Source organism: Musa acuminata, chromosome BXJ3-7, assembly GCF_036884655.1.
Source record: "Musa acuminata AAA Group cultivar baxijiao chromosome BXJ3-7, Cavendish_Baxijiao_AAA, whole genome shotgun sequence".
Taxonomy (NCBI): domain Eukaryota; kingdom Viridiplantae; phylum Streptophyta; class Magnoliopsida; order Zingiberales; family Musaceae; genus Musa; species Musa acuminata.
In genome coordinates this window covers 42,034,033-42,060,820 of record NC_088355.1, presented here as the reverse complement: position 1 = coordinate 42,060,820, position 26,788 = coordinate 42,034,033, and the positions used below count along the sequence as shown (strand labels likewise).

At 39.1% G+C, this 26,788-nt stretch overlaps 1 protein-coding gene and 1 non-coding gene across 5 annotated transcripts; one reads left to right on the top strand and one right to left on the bottom strand.

Annotated features, from left to right (window-relative positions):
* Positions 1-17,708: 17,708 nt before the first annotated feature.
* LOC135642131 (agamous-like MADS-box protein MADS2) lies at positions 17,709-25,442 on the bottom strand. 4 transcript variants are annotated; one of them, XM_065158014.1, is made up of 8 exons: positions 25,135-25,442; positions 22,153-22,231; positions 19,058-19,119; positions 18,864-18,963; positions 18,530-18,571; positions 18,399-18,440; positions 18,040-18,170; positions 17,709-17,950 (listed from the first exon to the last, which is right to left on the bottom strand). In XM_065158014.1, the coding sequence occupies exons 1-8, from the start codon at positions 25,317-25,319 to the stop codon at positions 17,875-17,877; spliced, it is 717 nt and encodes a 238-aa protein (XP_065014086.1). In that variant the 5' UTR covers positions 25,320-25,442; the 3' UTR covers positions 17,709-17,874. The 4 variants fall into 4 exon arrangements, with proteins under 4 accessions (XP_065014086.1, XP_065014084.1, XP_065014087.1 ...); XM_065158012.1 differs by having other exon boundaries at positions 18,403-18,440; XM_065158015.1 differs by having other exon boundaries at positions 18,530-18,565.
* Positions 25,443-26,538: 1,096 nt separating this feature from the next.
* On the top strand, positions 26,539-26,619 carry TRNAL-CAG (transfer RNA leucine (anticodon CAG)). Its single transcript has one exon. It is a non-coding gene; the product is annotated as a tRNA-Leu (tRNA).
* The last annotated feature ends 169 nt before the right edge of the window (positions 26,620-26,788 follow it).

The window sequence follows — 26,788 nt, the reverse complement described above, 5'->3', positions numbered from 1 at the left end:
GCAATGTAAGTTATGATTCATGCTACCATTAATGCTAATAAATATGATAAGATTTTTAGGATAAATAAAAAAGAAAATAGATAATCATTTTGAACTGATCGATCGATTTGTCAAAAGACTAGAATAATATTTCATTAATTATTAAAAAGAAACTTATATGAGTTCTACCCTAAATCTTGTTAAAATAAAGAGATAAATGAGTTGTAGAAGAAGAAGTTAAATGTTATTGACATATCCTCCGTCTTTATATACAGGTTAGAAGGAGAAGTTTCCTCAACGGGTTAGAGGATTTCCCTCAACAGAGTAGAGAGATTTCCTCAACAGTTAGGGAAATCTCATCTACTTATCATGCCCCCGCAAGATGGTGCTCCTATCAAAGAGGCCAATCTTGGACTGATGTAATGCAAACAGCTTACGAGCTATAGGCTTCGTAAGTGAGTCGGCCAATTGATCAGCTGTATGAACATGAGAAACACGGAGTTGACGGCGGACAACTTGATCACGTACAAAGTGGAAGTCAATAGCAATATGTTTCATGCGGGAGTGGAATACCGGATTAGCGCACAGATAGGTAGCTCCAATATTATCACAATATATTGTAGGAGTGGAATCGATGTTGAGTTCCTGGAGAAGATTCGTGATCCAATTGAGTTCTGCAGTGGTAGCGGCAATGGCACGGTATTCCGCTTCAGTTGTAGACCGGGCGACTGTCTTTTGCTTCTTAGAACTCCAACTGATTGGATGAGCACCAAGGAAGATAATATACCCCGATGTGGATGTTCTATCATCAAGGTTGCCCGCCCAATCAGCATCGGCAAATGCATGAAGACGAAGTGGAGAGTGTTTACGAAAAAAGAGTCCATGATTTAGAGTCCCTTTAAGATATCGTAGAAGTCTCTTGACCGCAGACCAGTGTAGAGTAGATGGTTGCTGCATAAACTGTGATAATTTGTTCACAGCAAATGAGATGTCTGGACGCGTGAGAGCTAAGTATTGTAAAGAGCCAACAACTTGGCGGTATTGAGTGGGTTCCGTAGCAGGACTTCCATCTGATAATTTGAGAGAACCGCTAGTAGAGATGGGAGTTGTAACTGCATTTGCATCCTGCATGTTTGTCTTTAATAACAAATCTTGAATGTACTTGCGTTGTGATAAAAGGAGACCGGAAGATGTGAAGGTAGCTTCGACGCCCAAAAAGTAGCTCAAGGGTCCGAGATCCTTAAGCGAGAATCGAGCTGCCAGCTGTTTGACGAACGCTTGGATGCTGGCGGGATTGTTGCCTGTGACAATAATATCATCCACATATACCAGAATATACATTGTGTTTCCATGATGATGTCGCAGAAACAACGAAGTGTCAGATTTGGAGTTAAGAAAGCCGACAGAAGTCAAAAATGAGCTAAGTTGAGTGTACCAAGCTCTCGGAGCCTGACGAAGTCCATAAATGGCTTTCCGAAGTTTGCAAACATGCTGTGGATACTGAGGATGAGTAAAACCGGGGGGTTGTTGCATAAAAACATCTTCAGATAGAGATCCCTGTAGAAAGACATTATTAACATCCAATTGTCGTAATTGCCAGCCTTTAGTGGTAGCCAGACTCAAGATAAGCCGGATTGTAGTGGGTTTAACAACAGGACTAAACGTCTCAGTGAAATCAACTCCAGGTCGTTGATGGAACCCTTTGGCGACCAGGCGTGCCTTATATCGAGCAACTGAGCCATCTGGGTTCCGCTTAATTCTAAAGACCCACTTACACTCGATGATGTTTTGTGAAGGATGAAAAGGAATTAGATCCCATGTTGAATTATGGAGGAGGGCATTATATTCCTCGCTCATGGCAATACGCCAATGCGGAGATTTTTGGGCTTGAGTGAAGGTGGTGGGTTCAATGTTGGGGGATGAGGAATTCATGACAGCTTGTAGGTTAAGTACTTGACGAGGTTTAAAAATACCATGCTTAGAGCGAGTGGTCATAGGATGATTGGAGATGACAGGATTTGGAGGTAATGTTTGGTGAGGATCAGTGGCACAAGCCGGGTCAAGTGGAGACACGTCAGGGGCACTTGGGCGAGAAGGAGGTAAAGAGGATGGTTGTGTTTCGGAACATATTGCCCCATCAATTGGAGAAGAGTGGAGTGGAGTAGGAACAGAGGAAACGGGCAAGTGTTGAACTGGAGTGATATAGTGCGGATCAGGAGGGGAGGAAGTAGACGAAGACATGGGAGGCTCGTCCGATTGATCCGAAGGTATACTCCAGTGAGATAGTGAAGTGGTCCGTATGGCAGGATATGGAAGGGTTTGGAAAGGAAAGTTAGACTCAACAAAGATAACGTGACGTGATACAAAGATTTTGTGAGTGTGGAGATTATAGCAGCGGAAAGCATTATGGTCAAGTGAGTAACCAATAAAGACGCAAGGAGAAGATCGGGATGTTAACTTATGAGAGGCATAAGGACGTAACCAAGGATAACATAAACAACCGAACACGCGGAGTTTACGAAGGTTAGGGGGTTTGTGGAACAGTGTGTCAAAGGGGGACTGGTGTTGTAGAACTGGTGTAGGCATCCGATTAATTAGGTAGACAGCAGTTTGAAAGGCTGCTGTCCAGAAAGTTGAAGGCATGGAAGCCTGATGTAAAAGTGTGAGTCCAGTTTCTACTATATGCCGATGTTTGCGTTCGGCAGAACCAACTAGTTGAGGAGTATGTGGAGGAGACTTGAGGTGTTGAATGCCACAAGCTGAGAGATGAGACGCCAGGGCTTGATATTCACCGCCACCATCAGAGTAGACTGTTTTAATGGTAGACTGAAAATAGTTTTCGACCAACTTCTGGAAAGTGGAAAAAACGCGAGAAACGTCAGATTTATGAGAAAGAGGATATATCCATGTGTACTTGGAGAAGTGATCTACAAAAATAACATAAAATCGAAACTTATCAAAAGATAAGATTGGAGCAGGACCCCAAACATCAGTATATATAATTTCAAAAGGTTTAGAGGAGGAAATTGAAGATGAACCAAAAGGCTGCCGATGACTCTTATTACTAAGACAAGCATCACAATGCATCATAGAATTAGGGGACTTAAAAAGAGGAAGAGAGTGACAAGATAATAATTTCTGCTGAATAAAGGGTGAGGGATGGCCAAGCCGACGATGCCACACATCAACTGGAGCCGCAACAGAAGAATGAACAGTGGGCTGGGTCATTCGAGAGGCTGACGGCCATTCATAAATGTTGTCTTTATTCGGGCCTTGGACCAATGATGCCCCCGTGCTCAAATCCTTAACAAGAAATGAATCAGGAAAGAATTCAATGGAAGTATTGTTATGTTTGCAAAATTGAGAAACAGAAATGAGGTTGCGTTTAATATGAGGGGCGCATAAAACATCATCGAGAGTAAATGTATTAGAGTCAGAATTAAGCGTTGTGGAACCAGTATGAGTTATAGAAAGTCCTTTACCATCACCGATGATGATATCTTCATTGCCGCCATAGGGATTGTGAAGAGACAAATTCTGAAGATCAGCGGTGATGTGATGAGAGGCACCAGAGTCGACAATCCAGTTGGACTGGCTAGGTGTCGGAGTAGTTAGGAGATTTGCCTGTGGCCAGTGTGACGGAGTAGGGAGGCGGAGACGAGACCGGCAAACTTTAGCGGAATGGCCGACTTTGTCACACAGTTGGCAAACGACCCGTCTTTGATGGCTCGGTAGGGCAGGACGCCAAGACGGATGATGGCTGGAGTCGCCACTTTGCGAGAAGGGATGACTAGGAGGATAGGAGGGGTGTTGCATGGAACTCACAGAATCAAGAGGCGTAGTAGCCAAACCTTGGGTGATGTTCGGTGAGTACCGAGTGTTCTTCCGTTTAGACTTGTGACTGACTTGAGCTGTGACAGTTGATCCAGGCAGTTTGTCCGCACGCTTCAAAGACATCTCGCAGTCAGTCAACTTATCATAGAGATCTTCAAAAGAGATTGGCGAGTCGCATGCCCGAATTGCAGCAGCCAATTCTTTGTAGTCGGTGTCGAGACCATTGAGGGTATGAATGACAACCTCTTCATCACATAGGAAATGACCTATCAAGGCCAAGTCATCGATGATAACCTTGATAAGTTGTAAATAATCAGAGATAGTACTTCCCTCTTGTTTTGTCTCCATAAGCTTGGATAGAAGACTGAGCTTGCGAGTACGCGAATGATTTGCCAGGGTGGTTTGCAGTTTAGACCATGCATCGGCAGCTGTCACACATGAAGATATCAAGGGAGCAACGGATCCAGCAACTGAAGCTTGAATGGCTTGGAGAATGAGACGATCTTGACGTAGCCACAGTTTGTGAGCTGGATTGGGTACTGGATTAGGATCACCGGGGATGTTGAGCATGGCCGGAGGACAACTGAAAGAACCATCAACGTAACCTAACAAATCATATCCAAATAAAAGATTAGAGAATTGAGCTCGCCAGGACGCATAGTTGCCACCCTTTGATAACTTAAAGGGGATTAGCGTGGCAGCATTGATGGAGATAAGCCCTGTAGAAGAACAAGAAGTGGGAGTCCCTACAGGAACTGAAACATCAGAAGAAGTGAACGAAGACATTTTCCTTCTTCTTTTTTTCTTTTTTTTTTCTTTTTTTTTTTTCAGAAGAAGGCAGCGAACCTTGTGTGATACTCAGGTCACACAAGGTGGAGAATGAGGGAGGGGGCTGCTGCTATAGATTGCTTGCTGTAGCAGATTGAGCAATCTACAACAGTGCCAAAAGCTGCCGGCAGCTGCTGTGGATTGCTGCTTGCTGCTACAGATTGTAGGGACTGCAGTTCGCCGGGAGATGGCTGCAAAAACTGCAGCGGTACTCAAGACTGCAGTTCGCTGCTGTGGATTGCTGCTTGCTGCAGCAGATTGTAGAGGCTGCAGTTCGCCAGAAGATGGCTGCGAAAACTACAGCGGTACTCAAGACTGCGGTTCGCCGGAAAATGACCGCAAAAATCTGCAACAGTACTCAAGGAAACTGCAGTGAGAGAAATCTGTAGCAATTAGGTGTATAGAGAAAAGCGGCAATGAAAGCTGCTGCGATAGAGGAAGGAAGATGCAGCGGTTGCGGCTGCTGCTGGCCGGGAAGTGGCTGCGACAGCGAAGGAGGAAGACGCGAGAAAGACACCGTCGTTCGCCGTTCGTCGCTACTAAGGAGGAAGACACCGCCGTTGAGGAGGCGCCGTTGTGTAGAGGGAAACGGCAGCGAAAGCTGCTGCGGTAGAGGAAGATGCAGCAGTTGTGACAGCTACTGGCCGGAGAAGTGCAGGAGGCGGCTGCTGCGATAGAGGAAGATGCAGCAGTTGCGACTGCTACTGGCCGGAGAAGTGCAGGAGGCGGCTGATGTCTTCTCTGGTGCTGCCCAACGTGGGGCTGAAGGACCACGTTGTCCTTCCGGCGAAGAAGAAGGAAGAGGAAGGTGCAGCAGTTGCGACTGCTACTGGCCGGGAAGCGAGGAAGACACCGTTGTTCGCCGTTCACTGCTATTGAGGAGAGAATGTTTTCCTCCTTGCGTGACGGCGACGGAGAGTGTCTGCTGTAGGCAGCAAATAGGAGAGGGAGCAAGGCCGGCGAAGAAAAGCAAGACCGGTTAGCACCGGCTCTGAATCCGTGTCTTGGTGCTTCTTCAATGACTCCGCTTGAGGCAGCGTGCTACTGTGGCCGCTTGGCTAACACATGGCGATGCTGCTGTCGCCAAGAGGAGCTGGCTAAGAAGTTGAATGTTATTGACATATCCTCCGTCTTTATATACAGGTTAGAAGGAGAAGTTTCCTCAACGGGTTAGAGGATTTCCCTCAACAGAGTAGAGAGATTTCCTCAACAGTTAGGGAAATCTCATCTACTTATCAAATCTATCAAGATTTAGGACCATAGTTTAAATAATTGACAAAAGTAATCCTAATTCATGATGATTTAAATTAGATGATTGGTTTAAATTCGATGGTTTTCGTAGTTTTTCTTTATAATGTTTGCTTTAGATGATGAATATTTTTTTTTATTATTTTTGAGAAATGTCTCCATTTATTGGAACATTAAAAACTTAACTATTTTAAGAGACAAGAGTTGTTGATATTTGATCCAGAGAAAACTATTAGTAATTAATTGATTCTTATATATATATATATATATATACATAATTTATTTAATTTGGATTTCGTTCACTCTTAAAATCTATTGCCTTCTTGCCGATGTTTTATTTTATTGATTTTATTGCTTGCTTGACCTGAGTCTTATGATATTTTTATTATATTAATATAGGATTCTAATTAAAGTCCAACAAGAACTCATTTAGTTCATATGAACCTTTAGAGTATCTTTTATTATTTCTTTTCTTTTATGCACAATCCTTGCTTTTGTGGAATGGTCATAAAAGACAAACTGTATTGCTTCTTATCATTCATGTAAACGCCTTTTACAATAAGCTAAGAATAATGTTTTAATCGGTCAAAAATGGGATCTTGCATGCCACAAACGTAATAATGAACACAAAGAATGGCGATGACAGAGGACAAATTCCTGAAAAGATGTTTCTCTTTTATTTTAGTTTCAAAAATACAATTGATTAGACATCCAAAAATAGACTCTCACCTTTTCCATTGGATCCGTATGAACTTGTCAAAACCCTATTAAAAACCTAAAATTGAAATAAGAGTTAAGTTTTTACATTTTTTATTTTCAAACCATTAACATATCTATCGAAAATCCCATTAAAAACGATAACTTAGTTTTATGTTTTTGTACTGGTGTGAGTAAAAGTAACCATGTTCAAAAACACTATAACTTATGGTCAAGTTCTTTCTTAAAATAACAAAATATATTTTTTATGAGAAATTTTAGTTTAATAATAAAAATAATTGATCTGGTTTAATATCGAATAGGTTTGACTATTTAGTCTAGTTAGATTTTGATTGAAAATATTTTTATTATATTAAAAATGAAGAGTATTTTGGATGTTTTAGAAATGATGATGCTCTTCAAGAAAAATTTAAAATTTAAGATTTTTTCAAAAAATCATATATATATATATATATATATAATCTAAAAGAATATTGGTCACTTCTAAACATGTAAGGATCGATAAATGAAAGTTTACGTGAGGTTCTCAACCTAGATCTACCATGCAACGTGTTTCACTAACGTTACATAACTCAATGAGGGGAGGGATAATACGTCGGCATTCATACCTCGTATTTACTTGGTGGGCATGGCACGATGTGTAGCACTCACACCACATGGTTGACGATATATCGACATGCATCCTTTTTCACTAATTTCGGTGATGCATTCTATATCGATTGTTAAGAAGCTAAAGTATCTTTTTAAAGATTATAAATTAATATTTTATTTTTTAAAAAAATAAAATTAAATATAGTTGTAGAAATTAAAGATTTTTATATTTCACATATATAAATATATGACATCTACATGTGTAGATCCATCCAAGCCTCAAGTATTCAAGCTTATAGGGTCGAACTCTAAGCGTCATTCAAGATTCGTAAGTGTTTTTTTTTTTTTGAGAAGTTTAATATAGTTTTTCCTTTTCGCCTTAGTTTCTTCTTCTTTCATTTGATTTGATCATAGGCTAGCCACAAGGATGATAATATGCATTTCAAGATCTTCTTGGTGAAGAAGATAATCTTTTTCGACTATAGAATATTACAGTTGAGTTGGTGGATTTGGTATTGAACCTCTTAATCAGTCTAACTATAAGATCTAAAAGACTTGTTTGGAGTCTTATCTCATAAGAGAGGATCTATAGAATGTGATTAGTGATAATGCAACAACAACATCACCGGATGTTCTTTTTCATAAATAAGAAAAAAGATAATGATAACGATAAGGAGAAGAAGGATGATACTAACAATAAGCAAAAGTCTTCTTCGAACAATGGTACAAAGCAAAAGTATTATAGGTGTGGCAAATTAGGCTATATCAAGAAAAATATTTTTTATAAAAATAAAGTGATTATTGATAAATATAAAACTAATTACTTGTAAATCTATGATAAAGTGAGAATCTATGAATGGATTATTGATAAAGTGAAGAAACAAATATAAATCTAATTACTTGCAAATGAGTCTAAGGTGGATATATATCTGAAACTCAGATGGAAGTATAAATCATTAGATAAGACTTATTGCAAGGGAGTTTTCTCAGAAATATGGAGAAGATTATGAGAAAATATTTAATCCTATGGCCAAGATGACAGATGGTGATTACTTTATTAGCTACTCTTAAATAGAAGCTTTGGAAACTTAATATGAAAAATACATTCCTATATAGTGAAATTGATAAAGGATATTTATATGGAACAACCATCTAAGTATATTTTTATTTCTAAATCAAATTATCTTTGCAAGCTTAAGAAAGCTCTCTCTATGGGTTAAAACAAGCTCCTAAGTATGGTATAAAAAAATTATTCAATACATATATTTCTATTATTATTTTTCTTCTTATTCAAATCCTAACTTATTTAGTAAAAAGCACGAAAGCGTATACATTATTGTTCTTTTATACTTGGATGATATGATCATCATCCATAATGATAGAATAGAGATTTCAAAGCTTTGATTTGAAATAAAGCGTATACATTATTGTTCTTTCTCTTTGATTTGAAATAAAAGTTTTAGGAGAGCTTAATATTTTCTTGGTTTGGAGGTGATGAATGCAAAAGAAAGTATACTTATCTCTCAAATAAGCTATGCTCATATTGGTAGTTTCATTTACTTAACAATTATAAGATTAGATATTACATTTTAAAGTCATTTTATGCGATCTCCAAGGTAGCCACATCTTGATGTAACAAAGAAAATTTTAAAATATATGAATTTTATCTTTGATTTGGGATTATTCTATAAGAAGGACATACATATTAAATTGGGAGGTGATTTGGGATAATCATAGATATACTTTTAGCTATATCTTTTTATGTGATTTTGCTTACATCTCATAGTATTGTAAGTGTTGGGAAATCATAGGGGGGGCGACATCATATGCGCAGCGGAAGAACAAGAAAACAAAAATCCCCGATTCCCAAAAAGATGTTCGTCGTCGTGCGAAGATTGGTGCGCAAAAATCCGCGAAACACAAAACTGCGTATAGAGATTGTGTTACCTAGGGAGATCGTATATCCCTGTTTCCTTGCAGATCCTTAGGAGAGGGTGAAGGAGGTCAAGCGTCCTCCTCTCTAGCGGTGATCCACACAGCAGGGTTGCGACGACGCTCCTCAAAACTCCAGGCCTACTCTGAGGTGGAGAGGGAGAGGAGAATAGGAAGGGCAAGCAAAGACTCTAGCCTATGAGGCTGTGAATCCCTCCTATTTATAGAGATCCCGTGTCAAAACCCTAATGGGTCCTTCCCTAGTGGGTATTGGATCTGCATCCAATATGACAAGGGCTCCGTCGGATATCTCATATCCGAACCTCTACTCATCGCAATGCCTACCATATGTGTGTGACCCTCTAGGCCCAATATCGAGCTGGCCGTGAGTCATACCTGTCAGAACTCCTTCTGACTGAGTGAATTATTATCTCTGTAATAATTCACTCGACTCATCGACTACGGAAGTACTAGGCCACTACGCCGTAGTCCCCAGACGATACAGGGGAATCCAATCCATTGGACCTGTCTGTCCTCAGTTACCATGTACCTATAGTCCCTCATCCATCTAATATCCCAGAGACCGTATATCGAGCATGGTGCTGTCAGACCCATACGGTTTCTACTCGAGTCTCGCTCTAATCGGATTCTCCCGGAGAACTCTTTCTCTCTCAACCCGAATGACCCTGGCCAGGGATTTGTCTGAGCAAGAACACATGGGATATACCTCTCATGATGCCGAGAGTGGATGATCCTCTATCGACACTCAATAGCCCTCGTAAGGTCGACTACCACTCCCAATGACCAGCTGTACTAGATCTGGGAACAGCCAAACCTATAAGTCTGGTATCAAAGAGTGGAGCACTCATACAGGACATCCTTGGTGTCTCAAGTCTAAGAACCAGATACACCACTAGGACTACGGAATCGTTGTCTGACAATAAGGCATCATCAACCATCCAGCATTCCGTAAGCGGATCAATCAGTGAACTCATTCTCCAATGAGCACCTGTACTGTATCCCTAGTGTCCCTACACGAGCAGCTATGAGACCAGCTGCATCCATCATATGGACGGGTATACAGCACACCAGTCTATCCGGTTATCACGATGTCCCTCTCGAGTAACCTATGACCGGGATTATTTAGGATATGTGTTTAAAGGTGAATCGATCTCATTATCGTGATCTCATCACGATCCGATTCCCATTGCACAAATCCAAGGACATCACAATATATATGCATTTATGCAATAGTTATAAAGTGATATACGCCAAAATATAATAAGCAAAAAGATTCTGTATCAAGTCACACGTGCCATCACTCATGTGATTGGCTTGCTGGGCACCTATGACTAACAATCTCCCACTTGACCTAAAGCCAATCACCTATGTGTCTGATCCCCATCAGACCCCTGTGACGCTCAAAGACAATCTGAGACAACGGCTTTGTCAGTGGATCTGCAATGTTATCTTCGGATGGAACTCTTTCCACTGCTACATCTCCTCGGGTCACGATCTCTCTGATAAGGTGGAACCTCCTCAGAACATTTCTGATGAGACCCGGGTTCCCTTATTTGAGTAATCACCCCATAGTTGTCGCAATATAAGGAAGTCGACTTGTCGCTATCTGTATCGACTCCCAAATCTGTGATGAACTTCTTCACCCAGACTCCCTCCTTTGCTGCATCTGATGCAGCAATGTACTCCGCCTCTATGGTCGAGTCAGCAGTAGTATCTTGCTTGGAACTCTTCCAGCACACTGCTCCTCCATTCAAGGTGTACACATACCCTGAATTCGACTTGCTATCATCGACATCAGACTGAAAACATGAGTCAGTGAAGCCTTCAACCTTAAGGCTATTACCTCCATTTACTAGTAAAAGATCCTTAGTCCTTCTCAAGTACTTAAGGATACACTTTACTGCTTTCCAGTGCTCCAAGCCTGGATCCGCCTGATACCTGCTCGTGACACTCAGAGCATGCGCTATATCAGGCCTTAGTACATAGCATGGCATACATGATAGACCATATTGTTAAGGCATAAGGTATCATATCCATGTTCGCCCTTTCTTGGAATTTTTCATGCCAAAACTTTTGACAATGGTTTCTATGTACCTGGACTGGGACAAGCCAAGCATCCTCTTAGATCTATCTCTATAGATTCTAATCCCCAAGATATAGGATGCTTCCCCTAAGTCCTTTATGGAGAAGTGTCTAGATAACCAAGTCTTTACTGTGGATAGCATTCCTACGTCATTCCCAATGATGAGGATGTCATCCACATATAACACCAAAAAGGTGATAGCGCTCCCACTTACCTTTCTGTATACACAAGGCTCATCTTCGTTCTTAACGAAGTCATAAGATCTGATTGCCTCATCAAATCTTATGTTCCAACTTCGGGAAGCTTGCTTTAGTCCATAAATGGATCTAAGCAGCCTACACACCTTATCTGGGCAGTTCTTGGACACGAATCCCTCAGGTTGCATCATATACACCTCCTCCTCCAGGTTCCCGTTGAGGAATGCGGTTTTCACATCCATCTGCCAGATCTCATAATCATAGTGTGCTGCAATAGCCAATAGAATTCTGATGGATTTTAGCATTGCTACGGGTGAGAAAGTTTCGTCGTAGTCAACACATTGCCTTTGACGATACCCCTTAGCCACTAGCCTTGCTTTATAGGTCTCTACCTTTCCATCTACTCCGATCTTTTTCTTAAAGATTCACTTGCAACCGATGGGTACAATACCTTCGGGTGCATCAACTAGGTTCCAAACCTTATTGGAGTATATAGAATCCATCTCAGAATTCATGGCTTCTTTCCACTTCCCGGATTCTATACTCATAATAGCCTCCTCGTAGGTCTGAGGATCAATATCCTCTACATCCTCTGCTCTAATATGTCCCACATATCTCTCAGGAGGATGGGATACTCTATCAGACCTGCGTAAAGTTGAAACTTGTGTATTAGATACCTGAACAGACTCGGGCTGTAGAGTGGTGCTTGAGCTTGGTTCCCTAACTTCGCTCAACTCTATCATTCTCCCACTGTCTCCGCCAAGAATGTGTTCCTTCTCAAGGAACACTGCTCTCTTAGCTACAAAGACCTTTTGGTCCTCGAGATGATAGAAATAATACCCACAAGTTTCCTTGGGGTATCCCACAAATTTGCATCGCTCTGTCCTTGATTCTAACTTATCGGGGTTGTGTCTTTTAACATGGGCAGAGCAGCCCCAAATCTTAACAACCTTAAGATTAGGCTTCTTCCCTTTCCATATCTCATATGGTGTAGACACTACCGACTTAGTTGGAACTCTGTTCAGAAGGTAAGCTGCGGTTTCTAGGGCATATCCCCAGAATGAGATGGGTAGGTCAGCGAAACTCATCATGGACCGTACCATATCTAATAATGTACGATTTCTCCTTTTAGAGACACCATTGAGCTGAGGTGTATAAGGAGGTGTCCATTGGGATAATATCCCATGGTCCTTGAGGAAGTGAGTAAACTCTGTACTTAAGTACTCACCACCTCGATCTGATCGAAGAGTTTTGATACTCTTTCCAGTCTGGTTCTCCACCTCATTCTTATACTCTCTGAATTTCTCAAAGGCCTCGGACTTGTACTTCATTAAGTACACATATCCATACCTTGAGAAATCATCAGTAAATGTAATGAAGTAGGAGTAACCTCCAATGGCATGAGTTGACATGGGTCCACATACATCACTATGTATGAGTTCCAACAACTCAGTGGCTCTCTCTCCAGTTCCACTAAATGGAGAGTTGGTCAGTTTTCCACGAATGCAAGGCTCACAAGTTGCATATGACACATAGTCGAATGGATCTAGATATCCATCATTTAGCAACTTTTGAATCCTTCTTTCATGGATGTGACCTAGCCTACAATGCCACAGGTATGCACTGTTCAACTCATCTCGTTTCCTTTTGGACACATTTATATTCATGATATGTGGAGTGGTGTCTAACATAAATAAACCATTATGCAATGTTCCTTTCGTGATGATCTTATCATCTAATAATATCGAACAACCATTGTTCTCAAAAACAAATTTATATCCACTAACTGTTAAACATGAAATGGAAATAATATTTTTGATAATAGAAGGAACAAAATAACATGCATCTAATGCAATAAAAGCTCCACTAGGCAGATGTAGAGCGACCTCGCCAACAGCTAATACAGCAACTTTTGCTCCATTACCCATCTTTAGGTCCATCTCGCCTCTCTCTAGTCTCCTAGGCCTTGCCAGAACCTGCAACGAATTGCATGTATGATAAGCACTACCGGTATCTAATACCCATGTGTTATCATAAGAGTCTGACAAATGGAGACTGATCATGAATGTACCTGAAGCTTCATCAAGCTTTTGTTTCGCCCTTTCTGCAAGGTACTCTTTGCAGTTTCTCTTCCAGTGCCCATCTTTACCACAGTGGAAGCACTGGCCTTTGTCCTTTGTTGGGTCTTTCTTAGCAACCTTTGCTTTACCTTGTTTGCCCTTGCCCTTTCCCTTCTTAAGGGACCTTTCTGCTTTCCTTTTCTTTCTGGTATCACCAGTGTAGAGAACTGGCTTCTCTTTCTTAATAGTACTCTCTGCCTCCCTCAACATAGTGAGGAGCTCTGGGAGAGTCACCTCAAGCTTGTTCATATTAAAATTCATTATGAACTGTGAAAAGGAATCTGGTAGGGACTGAAGCACAATGTCCACACACAAGTTATCCTCTAGGACCATTCCTAGACCTGTGAGTTTCTCTATCCACTCAATCATCTTTAGGACATGGTTCTGAACCGGTGTCCCCTCAGTCATCCTAGCGCGGAAAAGGCTCTTGGATATCTCATATCGTTGAGTCCTTCCCTGTTCCTCAAACAATTTACGGACATGTAGGAGAATGGATCTGGCATCCATCTTTTCATGTTGTCTCTGTAACTCTGGAGTCATAGAGCCCAACATATAGCACTGAGCAAGAGTGGAGTCATCAATGTACTTCACGTAGCGAGCGATCTCATCCTCGTTTGCCCCTTCTTCGGGCGTAGGCATCACTGTATCAAGGACATACACGATTTTCTCCGCTGTGAGAACAATTCTCAAGTTACGGAGCCAATCCGTATAATTTGGACCAGTGAGGCGGTTGACATCAAGTATGCCACGTAAGGGATTTGAAAGCGACATTTTCTGAAAATAAAGATGTAGCAAAAATGAATAACATGCAGATTTTGCAAGAAATAAACTATAAAGATATGGACTTCTATCTTAATATGCTCCCACTATTTTACTAACGAGTCACGCGACACCCTCAGCACGTGAAACGGAAGTCTCCGGCAGACTTCTAGTGGGGATCAGGATCCAATCAGCGTCTTAGTGTAACCTCGAGGGACTCGACCAATCACACTAAGCCTAAAAGGTAGACAACTCTTGCCGATCACAACTCCTTGTGATTCCCGTCCTGTTCGGCCTCCGAATCACCATGGCCTCGAGGGACTCGACCAACCATGATGCTCGGTTAAGTCAACACCTTCGTTACAAGATGAGTCTGATTTGATGATATACCCTCGAGGGACTCGACCAAGCATATCATGCCCTCAGGTCACCGGTGACATCTCTATGTCGTAAGCAAGATAGCGAATCGCGATATAGGTGAGTCTCGAGGGACTCGACCAACTCAACCTACACCGGGATTCGGTTCCTACTCATAACGATGGAAGGCAACGTGGGTCAATCTAATTGCCTCACGTTTACCGACTTAACATTATCGAGAGATGTTTCTATGATTAGGTCTCCTAATATGACATGTCACACATATGCATATTTAATATTTATCTACATCGCATGCAAATATATATACATATCTAGTATGTGTATAAGCAATCACACCAGATGATCATGGACCACAACCTAATATGATTAGGCCCGAGCCAGTAGGCCTAATCACTCACATCAAGATCTATGTGTGCAACGGTGCATCTCCATGCCTTGTGATCGTCCATCTCGTCCTCGTCGGTTCCGTCGACATCTTGATGCATCTCCATGCATCACGATCGTCCGTCTCGTGGGTCCCGCTATGGCATCCACGCTCCCGTTGCGCCTCCTCATGTGATTACAACTTAATCATAGGCACGCAGGCCCGACAATAAACGAGAAATATAATGGAGGTTCGCAGACCTCAATAATAATAATCACAAGTACACACATCACACGGTCCATGATCATCCGTCCACACATCATACATCACATGTATAAATAATCATCATCATGTAGGACTACTAGATAATAAAAATAATAATAATCAACTAAACCTTTTAATTAATTAATATTTTTCTGAAATCAGGGACATGTAGGGAATTTCTCAATTCCTAAGGGTATTTTCGTAATTTGGACAAAAGACAGAAACTGGAATTTCTCAAATTTCGAGGGGCAAAACTGTCTTTTGATCAGAAAACCCTAATGCCCTTTCTCCTTTCGCTGCTGCCGCCGCCGCCACCCTGCCGGCGGCGGCCTGTGCGGCGGGGCGAGGGCACTGCCCTCGCCTGCAGGCAGCACGCCCGCTGGGGGCGCTGCCGCTGCAGGTGGGCGCCCCCGCGGGCGCCGCCGCCTCCGCGGGCGGTTCTGCCCGCGAGGCAGCGCCCGCAGGCGGTGCTGCCTTGCTGGCGGCCGCCCCTGCGGGGTTTTTGCCAGTGGGAGCAGCGGCCACAGGCGCCGCTGCCCTGCGGTGCCTCAGCGCTCGCTGCTGCCCCGCGGCGCCTCTGCCCGCGGGCTCAGCGGCTGCAGGCGCCTCTACCCGCAGGCTGCCAGCCCCGCCGGCCGCAAGCCTGCTGCAAGCAGACCGCCGGCCGGCTGCTGCAGGCACAGCGCTTGCGCATGCGCCGGCGCTGTGCTGCCTGGCTGTGGCTGCGGCTGCCGCTGCAGGTGGCTGCAGGTATGCAGATCGAGGGTAGCAACGGTTTGCTGCCCTTCCTCGCTTTTGCGTCAACGATTTTGACATCAATATTCTTCCTAAACACAACATACGCAGTTCAAAACCAATCATTCGCACGAACAACCTGGCTCTGATACCACTGTTGGGAAATCATAGGGGGGGCGACATCATATGCGCAGCGGAAGAACAAGAAAACAAAAATCCCCGATTCCCAAAAAGATGTTCGTCGTCGTGCGAAGATTGGTGCGCAAAAATCCGCGAAACACAAAACTGCGTATAGAGATTGTGTTACCTAGGGAGATCTTATATTCCTGTTTCCTTGCAGATCCTTAGGAGAGGGTGAAGGAGGTCAAGCGTCCTCCTCTCTAGCGGTGATCCACACAGCAGGGTTGCGACGACGCTCCTCAAAACTCCAGGCCTACTCTGAGGTTGAGAGGGAGAGGAGAATAGGAAGGGCAAGCAAAGACTCTAGCCTATGAGGCTGTGAATCCCTCCTATTTATAGAGATCCCGTGTCAAAACCCTAATGGGTCCTTCCCTAGTGGGTATTGGATCTGCATCCAATATGACAAGGGCTCCGTCGGATATCTCATATCCGAACCTCTACTCATCGCAATGCCTACCATATGTGTGTGACCCTCTAGGCCCAATATCGAGCTGGCCGTGAGTCATACCTGTCAGAACTCCTTCTGACTGAGTGAATTATTATCTCTAACGTCAGGAATTAGCTTTTATACTTAGTCTTAGAGAGGATAATTTGTAACCACCTCAATATCTTTCTCTTGATATTTTATCCACGTGGGCAGTAGGGGCAATAGCCCCGAACAACCTGTCTTAAACTTTTGTCTACATGGACAAATGAGTAGAGGCGACCTGTACCTTTTTCATCCACCATAATTTTCACGTGATGCTTACATGTTAAATTATGATTGATTTTTAATATATTTTCTTTCAATTAACAAAAGACTCTGGGCACTAAATCAATGTACCATTGAAAGTAAAAAAAAGATCCAAAACCTTAAGCAGCTGGTTACTGCTTTGCAGTGCCACCAAACAAGAAAGGTCGAAGTGCAGAGTACGAGGTAGATTAAAGCCTGAATCACTGAGGTGGCAAGCAAACGGCTGATTCGTGTTGTATGACTTTTGCCGAACAAGATCAAGCAGAAGAACCCTAGTTCTTGCTGATCATTGCTGTCCAAGTTTCTGCAATGCAGTATGTTGGATAGCTTCCTCGATGATTGTCTGTGTCGGACCAAAAAATAAAATTCTTTTCGCAAGCTTCTTGTTTCAATTTATAACATTTGAACATGTTTATCTTACAGTATGAGATTAGGATTATGAGAGACTTCAGCCAAGAGATTACTCATGGACAAAGTTGAAGAACACATCAAAAAATTGGACTAAGCCTCATATATACCATGATATGATAATTGTGCTGAGTTTTGATAAAGGTGTTAAACCCGTAAATGAGAGAGATTACAATACACCGTAACAAGGATGTCAGACCCTTAAGTCTGACCGACAAGAGGATATATTACTCTTCACCTAAGCTAAACAACTAATAAAATTAACATATCAATTATCACATGAAAGATCATGACACATAAAATAGACAATTCTTTGGTGCTACTAGTGACAACAAACTTAGCCATGCGAAATCTTATTAACTTGTGTGTATATTTATTTATTCGCAGCACAGCATTATGTAGTCGCTGCATGAATCCACACTCAGAATAAAGACGCATTTTATTCTTCTTCTATGCGAGAATAAAAAGAAGTAGAAAGATTTGAAGTCAAAGACGATAAATTTTCAAATCCATCTCGAGATGAATCCATAGCCTTCTGTGGCTTCATTGTTCCAAGGAGCTGTGCAGGATAGATTGAATCTGCAGGTAATTGAAGAGAAAACTATCATGATAACCTTAATGAGTTCCTTTTTCCTCCATCTGCTGAGCTTTAAAAGAAGGGGCATTACCCAGTTTGCAAGGGTGGTTCTTCTCCTTGGGACTTATAGAATCCTGCTGCTTGAGGAGGCTCATTAGCTGCACTGCTATCGCCATTTGGCCATGACAACTGGAGCAGATTTGGTGAACCAGCTTCTTGCAACTGTCATCAAAAGCTTGCAATTTTAAGTGGGTAGTCATTTGTAATTTGCGTGATCCTGTAGTAGCAAACAGCTCAACACATCCATCATATCTACAACTTATACTACATGAATAAAATATTAGTCACAGCTTTCTAAATTGTCCTCGATACAAATGAGAATGGTAATCTTAAGGTGCAAATTTGTGGGAAGGAAATATTGTCAACCATCAATCACAATTATCATACTACCTGCCTTCTTAGGTTTGTGTTAGCTTCTTGCAACGCTTGTTCCTGCACAAAGATAAGTTACCAAAATAACATGTTTCAATCACGCAATATACACATTTTAGGCATAATCTGTGTTATAGATCTACACTTACCTTGTGGTTAAGATCGCAAAGCTGATCAAACATAACCTGCATCTGAATTACAGACATGTTAACAAAGTTTTAGAGAGAAAAATGAATATGGCGATATCCAAAAACTAAACTTCACAATATCAGATCAAGGAATGCAGTCAAATTTGTATAGGCATAACTCTTCGAAGATTAATTGATGACAAATTTGTAAATGTGTGTAGGAATAGAATCCTTAATCTGATCTATCTTGAAATTTTACAAGTTTCTGTGAAAGCCAATGCTTATAGGACAATGACAGTGGCAGGTTCAAGTTTCTCAACCCAGAATCTGTGTTGTGAATACCGCTCCAAATTACCTTTGTTGATCTGATTTGCTTTAGAGACATCTCGATTTGGTTCTCAAGTTGCTGAAGATCGTGAATACTTAATGGCCCTAAGTCCTCGCCAAGGAGATTGCTATAATACAAGAGAAGTCCAATTATAACAACATTTAAATAGGAAGCAATGAGGGGAACAGAGATTTAAGAGTACACTAAATTATAATTGCTACTTTTGAGAATGTTGCAGATATTCGACTCTTTCCTTCAGCTTAAGATATTCTTGATAACTCATCTGTTTAGACAGCAGAAGATTGCCTAGTTAGATATCCTATGCTTAAGCAAGTTGCAGCTGTTGCCAATAGATGCATTTATAAAAAATGAGATGCTTACAAACCTAAAGATACTTAAGAGAAATTAAAAACTTGAATACAAGATAACTGAAATCTCTCTTGCATGAACACATGTCTAAAAGAATTGTAATCTTTAGGATCTGAAGAGATATGAAAGGTTACCGAAGAAGATTACATGAGTTATGAAAAATAAAGAGTCAATAGTAAATTTTATAGGTTACAATGTATGAATGCAACCATTAAAATGAGTGTTATAACTCTCATCTAGGCTCTATAAATAGATGGAATATTTCATGATCAAGTAGAGAAAGAGTGAATCAATAAGAAGTCTAGAGACTTGTCTAAAAAAAACAGGAGAAATAAAGTTTTCATTTGCCTCTTACATCGAATTCTTATTAATATTCCTCTCTATCTTCTTTTCTTTTCTTATCAAAGATGAGTTGGGAGGTAGAAATAACCTAAGAAACTTTATATATATACATATATATATATGTATATATATATATATATATGTGTATATATATATATATATGTGTATATATATATATATATGTGTATATATATATATATATGTGTATATATATATATATGTATATATATATATATACATATATATATATATATATGTATGTATGTATATATATGTATATGTATGTATATATATGTAAAATATACGTATATATACATATACACACATATAAATATACATATACATACATACATACATACATACATACATACATATATATATATATATATATATATATATATATATATATAATAATAATAATAATAATAATAATAATAATAATAATAATAATAATAATAATAATAATAATAATTTGAGTGCACTAAAGTTGAGATGTCCAAACCTCAAGTGTCATATCTAAGAGCTATCTTTCAAGCATTTGTTATCAATATGCTTTATATTTAATATAAATAATTAGCTATTTGCACTTGTGTAATTATTTTTATGCTTTAATTTCTTAATATAAGAGTTCTAATATCCAAGTGCACATTATATTTTTTTTCTCCAAAAGTTGTCCGAAACTTGAAATGTTTATTTTCATGGGCACATAATAGACATTAGAAATAAAATAATAATTTTTATTTTTAGCTGAAATAAAGATTTTACCTTTTTCTTTCACTTTCATTTTTGAGAAGTCTCTAAATGAAACTTGTTCATTGACTTCTCAAAGATAAAAGTCATCATTGCTCATTCCAAGTTTCTTTTACTTAGAATAAGGATTTTATCTTTCCCCTTCGTCTAGCTCCAAGAAATTATGCTTGTGCTCATATGTGTGATTGTTTGCTCTACTATCCAAGCACCAAACATCTTCATTGTGAATATCTCGTTCCTTTGATGCTAGCAATAAAATATGATCGTTCTTCTTTTCATCCTTTTTCATATAGTTAGCCTTCTCCAACTTGGTTAGAATCATTATACTAATATTTCAATGAATAATGATCAATTTTATTGCAAAGTATAGCAATGAACTTTGGAATTATCATATCTTCTTCCTCTTAAAGAACCACCTCTTTCTCCTATTTTGGGGAATTCTTCATTATCATTATTATATTGTGCTTGTCCTCGATCTCTTCCATGACTTCTATTATGGCCTTGACCATGGCCACAACTACGATCATGACTTCTTTGGGTTCTTTCTCCTTTAACTTCTTCTTTGTTGTCTTTTAGGGAAAGCTCGCTTTGAAGAGCTTGTTTCATTTGATCTCGCTTCTTCTTTTGTATTCTTTGTTCATAAGCTTGTAATGAGCTCCTTAGGTCATCAACGGTCATGGTTTTAAGATCCTTTGACTCTTTTATGGCTACCATAATATACTTGAACTTTGTATCTATGGATCTTAGGATTTTCTCTGTTACTCAATTATGAACTCCGTCTCATTCATCTTCAATACTTTAAACTCACCCTTTAGAGTTTGCAGCCACACATTCTCTACCTTTTCTATTACTTTACTGGAATTTTGAAGGATCTCCCATACTTGAACCTTCTCGAATGCTCCTTCATCATGCCCTTGATAAATCAAGAAGAGAACTTTGCTGTATCTCTTTCTCATATCTCTCCAAGAGTCCTTTCGGTTCACTGTGAGTGTAGCTTTAATTTAGGGCTCATTGTACCCTTTCTCTATTATCTTCTACACATTTTGTGATCCAAGCAAGGCATTCATTTAGACACTCCAATTTTCATAGTTAGTGAGATAGGGATAGGAAATGATACATTGGTAATTATCTTGAATAGCTTGGCTCTGATACCACTTTGTTAGAAATGTGGTGGAGTTGTAGAATAAGAATAGTAGAGGAAGAAGATTAGGTACTAACTTTGTTAGGTTTAAATATTCAAACTTATATTCACAATGACATCCTCTCATCTATAAAATAGGAGATGAGAGTATAAGATTACATTCATAAAGGACAAAAACTAAGGATTTTTTTCAACTTTTAAGAGGATATTTTTTCTCTTTACAAGATATCTTGACAACTTCCTATATATATCAACTTTTTGAGGGATTACAACATCATCCAAAAGGATTTTATCTTCTTCCAAAATATTCAAGATTTTTTTTAAAGAGATCTGTCCTTTTCAAAATGATCAAAATTTTTCTTCATCCAAGATGATCAAGTAAGATCGTCTTCAATTTAACTAAGCTTAATTTCAACGAGCAAGACCGAAAAAAAAAAGTGAGCTTGAATCAATTCTATGTTAATTGAACAATAATAATTTATCTACTAGATTTAATGGTGAACAAAATGCAGCATGATGACATAAACACATTGTGTGACGACTTTCTTATATGAATTTTCAGATGAGATCTTGATTCACTGTTAAAGAACAATTTAAGAAAGATTGCAAAGTATAAGAAGACTAAATTGAAAGACAAAATTTCATCGAATGGAGATAAAAGGAATAACAGTACTCTTGTTATGTCTGAGAAATGTACAGAATTTATATGTTAACCTGTGGCTCATTTGATGATAGTGTATGTTCTGACGCATTATATCTGCAACTTCGATACCTTTCAATTGTCTCGAGTACGCTGAAATCAAGTTGGAAAAGAAAAGGCAAGTGATGAAGAGGTTGTGAAGTTTACACAGTATACAATTTGATGTCTGAAGAAAATGGCATATCAATAACTTATATAAAGACACTGGCATAGAATATAAATGGTAAATTTATATCTCATCTATGATGAATCCATGCCTAATTTCTCGGCTAAATGTTTATGATGAGTTCCCATTGGCAAAATGTAACAAATGCAAACATCTTTTTCTATTTATTTAGTGCAATCCACCTTGAAATAATAAATATTGGTCAGTGGTGCATAGTTTTTTCAAGTGTAGATAGCAAAAGTCAACCCACAAAACACCATCCTTCATGGCGTTCATTAACATGCCCAACTCTAGGTTAAGAGAAAATATTTGTCACACAAACATAATGGCTATGCACTAAATTGTTCCTCAATTCAACTTGACACTCCAATCGGTCACAAAATTTAGGATCCGCACACAGAAGTTGTGAAAGATGATAGAAAACATATCAGCAACACAGTTACACTTCAAGATTTAGGTGCTTTCGCTGGTGTGTTCTCTGTGTATAGTACAATGGATATTGATTAGATGCGCTAAACTGCCTTTGTAAATGCATATGAATCACCAAACTTATCCATCTTAACTTACAATAAGTCAATGTCCACAAGTACACCATTAATCTTTTATCTTTCCTAGAGATCCCTGATGTTGTATATATGTTATACTTCAGTCTCATCCTATGTTGTTATATATTTTCTGCAGTTTATGTTATAAGAATTACCTTAGCACAAAGAGATCTAAAGCAGTAATCTTGGGTGACGTGAGCTTAAACACATCATTGAGATTACTCGTTATAGCAGAATGACCACTAATATATGGACAAACCTAAAATTTCACATGAAAATTGAAAAAAAATTGCATGGCTACTAACATGAGATGTCATGATGGAAAGTTATCTGTTTTTGGATCATTTAAATGGAATGTAGTTTAACTTTAACACATGGCTGATTCTAATTCCATTAATGAAACTATTTATGTTAGTTTTAAATTATGAATGACACCTCTTGTATTTTGTAGTATAAAGATTTAACAACAACTTTCATTTTATAGCTCAATTAAATGGTCTAAGTTCATCTTTAATTTTTGTGAATGTTTGTTGGAGACAAAAGGTGAAATCTCAATTTTTCTGTTGACCCTCATTGTTCTGTCACTGGAATGGGCATGAATGCAAGCATGATTTAGAGAAAACCAAAATTAACCTTTTCAAAATTCATTAATTTTGCTTTAGTTGATTGATCATTACTAGCATAATCCAACTGCTTTGAATTTTCTTATTAAGTTACTAGTCTTCTAACTATGTTATTGTCCATTATCATATAATCCTTATGATCATTGTTAAGCTAGTCGAGAAATCAATGGCTAAGAGTACTACACAAGTCAATCTAGATTTCGTATTCGTACACATGAACAGATGTCTTTTCGCATGATGCTTCATTTCTTTATGTCCATGTCAATTTGCTGCTATGGTGTCGAAAGAACCATCATCAACACATTGGTGTTGATTGTAGGAGGTGTTCACTTATATCTTCTTTTCCATCTTTTTCCTTCCATGATTAAACTACGCTGACATCTTGGATCAAACCCATGCAAACATATACTCTATTCTGTCAATCTAAGGGTGTAACCACTAACCACAATGGATTTTGATCAGAGAGCTAGCAAGTGAAGTAACCACATGGATTTTAAGTTTTCAATGGGTTGGCATGCTCTATATTGTTGCCTAATTACACTTTGTGGTGTTATAAATACTTGAATAGCATTGTTTCATGAGATACATGTTTTTTGTTTGATGTTATTGCATACTGTACAAGTGTCTTGCCCACGTTATATTAACTTGTTTTTTATTTCATGTTTAGCTAAATGTATATTAATTCTGTTTATCTTCATGCTAACTATCAGCAAGCTCATTTTTGTATCAGGTACTAGCAAATGTGGACACATCCTTTCAGACTTTGGGTAAAGATTCCATGTAGAAACCACAATGTAAGAGAGCAAGAACTATAGCATTATAGAGAAGATACAGGTCAAATCAATTGAATACACGTGTTGACATGTAGAATGAGGACGATGTAGCTCTCATAGCAGAGAAGACACGCACAAAACGGAGCAAGCATGTGTTTCTCCATATGAATAATGATCGCATAAGAGGACGGACGATAAAGGGCACAAATTAAAGAGGAAAATAGACATGTAACAATCAAAAAGGCAACAAAGAAAGGTTGGAGAACCGATGACAACCATACGGAGAAAAGAGGACCAGTACTCAAACTGAAAAGGTGGAACGAACAAGATAAAGAAAGCCCTAATCTTTTGTAAGCCCTTCTTGTGTAAGGTGACATATTCCTCTTACCCAACAAAGATCTCTTCACATACACTAAAGAAAGCGAATCTAAAATCTACAGAAACGGACCATAGTACCAGATTAGTATCCAGAGAACCATGGAACTTTGCTATGGCACTCTGGGTGGATGCTCAGATGGAACAGTAAACCCTAAGATCTAAAAGAAACAGCACTAGCAAAGTACTTCCGAAGTAATCGGTGATGCAAAGCCCCTACTGATTACACCATCGATCGACATCCGTTTTCCACTCTCAAATAAATGACAAAATAAACCAAAGAAGAAATGAAGTAAATGATGGGAAAGGTACAAATGAAGAGTTGTATTAAGCCGAAATCCAACAAAGAAACATTTCTTTGAAGTCTTTCGTTTGAGAAAATGACGCCTTTTTTTCGCTGGATCAAAAGAGTTGAAGACGAAAGCAAAGCGGCCAAGAAAAGGACAGAAAGGAGATCGGAGAGCTCACTCGGGAATTAACAGCACGAACATTGGCGTGGACGTGAACATAATACCTGGAGCTGCTGCAGAACTCGAAGAGGCGGCCGCGGCTGGAGAAGATGACGAGCGCCACCTCCACGTCGCACAGCACCGACAGCTCGTACGCCTTCTTCAGCAGCCCGTTGCGGCGCTTCGCGAAGCTCACCTGCCGGTTGACCTTGTTCTCGATCCTCTTCAGCTCCACCTTCCCCCTCCCCATCTTATCAAAGCAATCGATCTATTTCGTCTCCCTCCTCACCTCCCTTCCCCACGATCCTTGGGTTTGATCGAGGAGGAGGAGGATGTACTTCTGCTTCTTTTCCCGTCTTTTGGGGAGGGTGCAAAATTAAATTGGAACTGCGAAGCGTGTCCGAAGGCGAACAACGTCAACACCGGCCAGCGGGGTTGGGGGGGTACGTGTCGATGTCGCAGTGGACAGCATGCTCTTGGTGGGTTTGCCGTTGGGTTCTTTGCATGGGAGTCGCGACAACCAGTTTATTTAGCAAGGGGCTTCTAAAAACATGACACGTAGCATGGCAGACCAACCCAATTGGATCGATCGGACTCGATCTGTGTTAGTCACATTCGACGATTTGATCCAATCCAATTGTCTCATAGCAAACGATATATAACACATGATTCCTTGATATATAATTTTAAGAGTGATTTTTTTTCAGTAAAATATTTCTTTTATTTTTATTTTTCTACATTCGGTTAAGAAAAATAATTGAAACTTATAACTTTATTGTTAGTGTTATTATAAAATATTTTTTAAAAAAAGAAGATAAAAATAGACACCAATTTTCTCCTTCAATTAAATCGGTTTACTCATCACCCATTTTCAAACCGATTTAATCCATTAATCAAACTAGTTTGAATTACTATTAATATATATATATACTATTTTTAAATATATTTAAATAAATATAATACTAATAAAATAATAAAAGTAAAAAAGATAAATTATCATAAAATACATTTAAATAATATATATAATTATTGTAGTTAAAAATAATCAACTTATGAAATAAACTAAGAAGTCGTAATACTAATGAACGATAATTTGATTATGTTGGCATTTAAAATAATAAAATACTATATTTTGATCAATATTAAAATAAGTATCATTATCAATTCAATACCATCATCATCATCATCATTACCATTACAAATAATACTACCATTACCAATATTATTATCATTATTGTAGTCATTATCAATATCATTAGCACCGCCAATACTAATATCAATATAATTACCAATAATATTTTCATTATCAATACCTTTACCATTACCAACAGCATCACCGATGGTAATGGTAATAATATTACACCATTAACAATACCATATTAATATCATTATCAATAGCATCACCACCGTGGATAGTAATGTTAATATAATTATCATTATCATTTAGAGAGTTAAGCAAAGAGGTGTAAGTCAAGATGGCCGAGTTGGTCTAAGGCGCCAGTTTCAGGTACTGGTCCGAAAGGGCATGGGTTCGAATCCCATTCTTGACAGAAATTAAATTCTTTAATTTTAGATTTTTATTGGATAAAATATTATCTTTTGCAATTGGCATTTTTTATATACATTTAATTTTCCAGGATTGTAATAATTTGCAATTAAGTTCAAGTAAATTTGATTTTATTGTTTAAAAGAAATCTAAAATTTTCATTATATATTTTC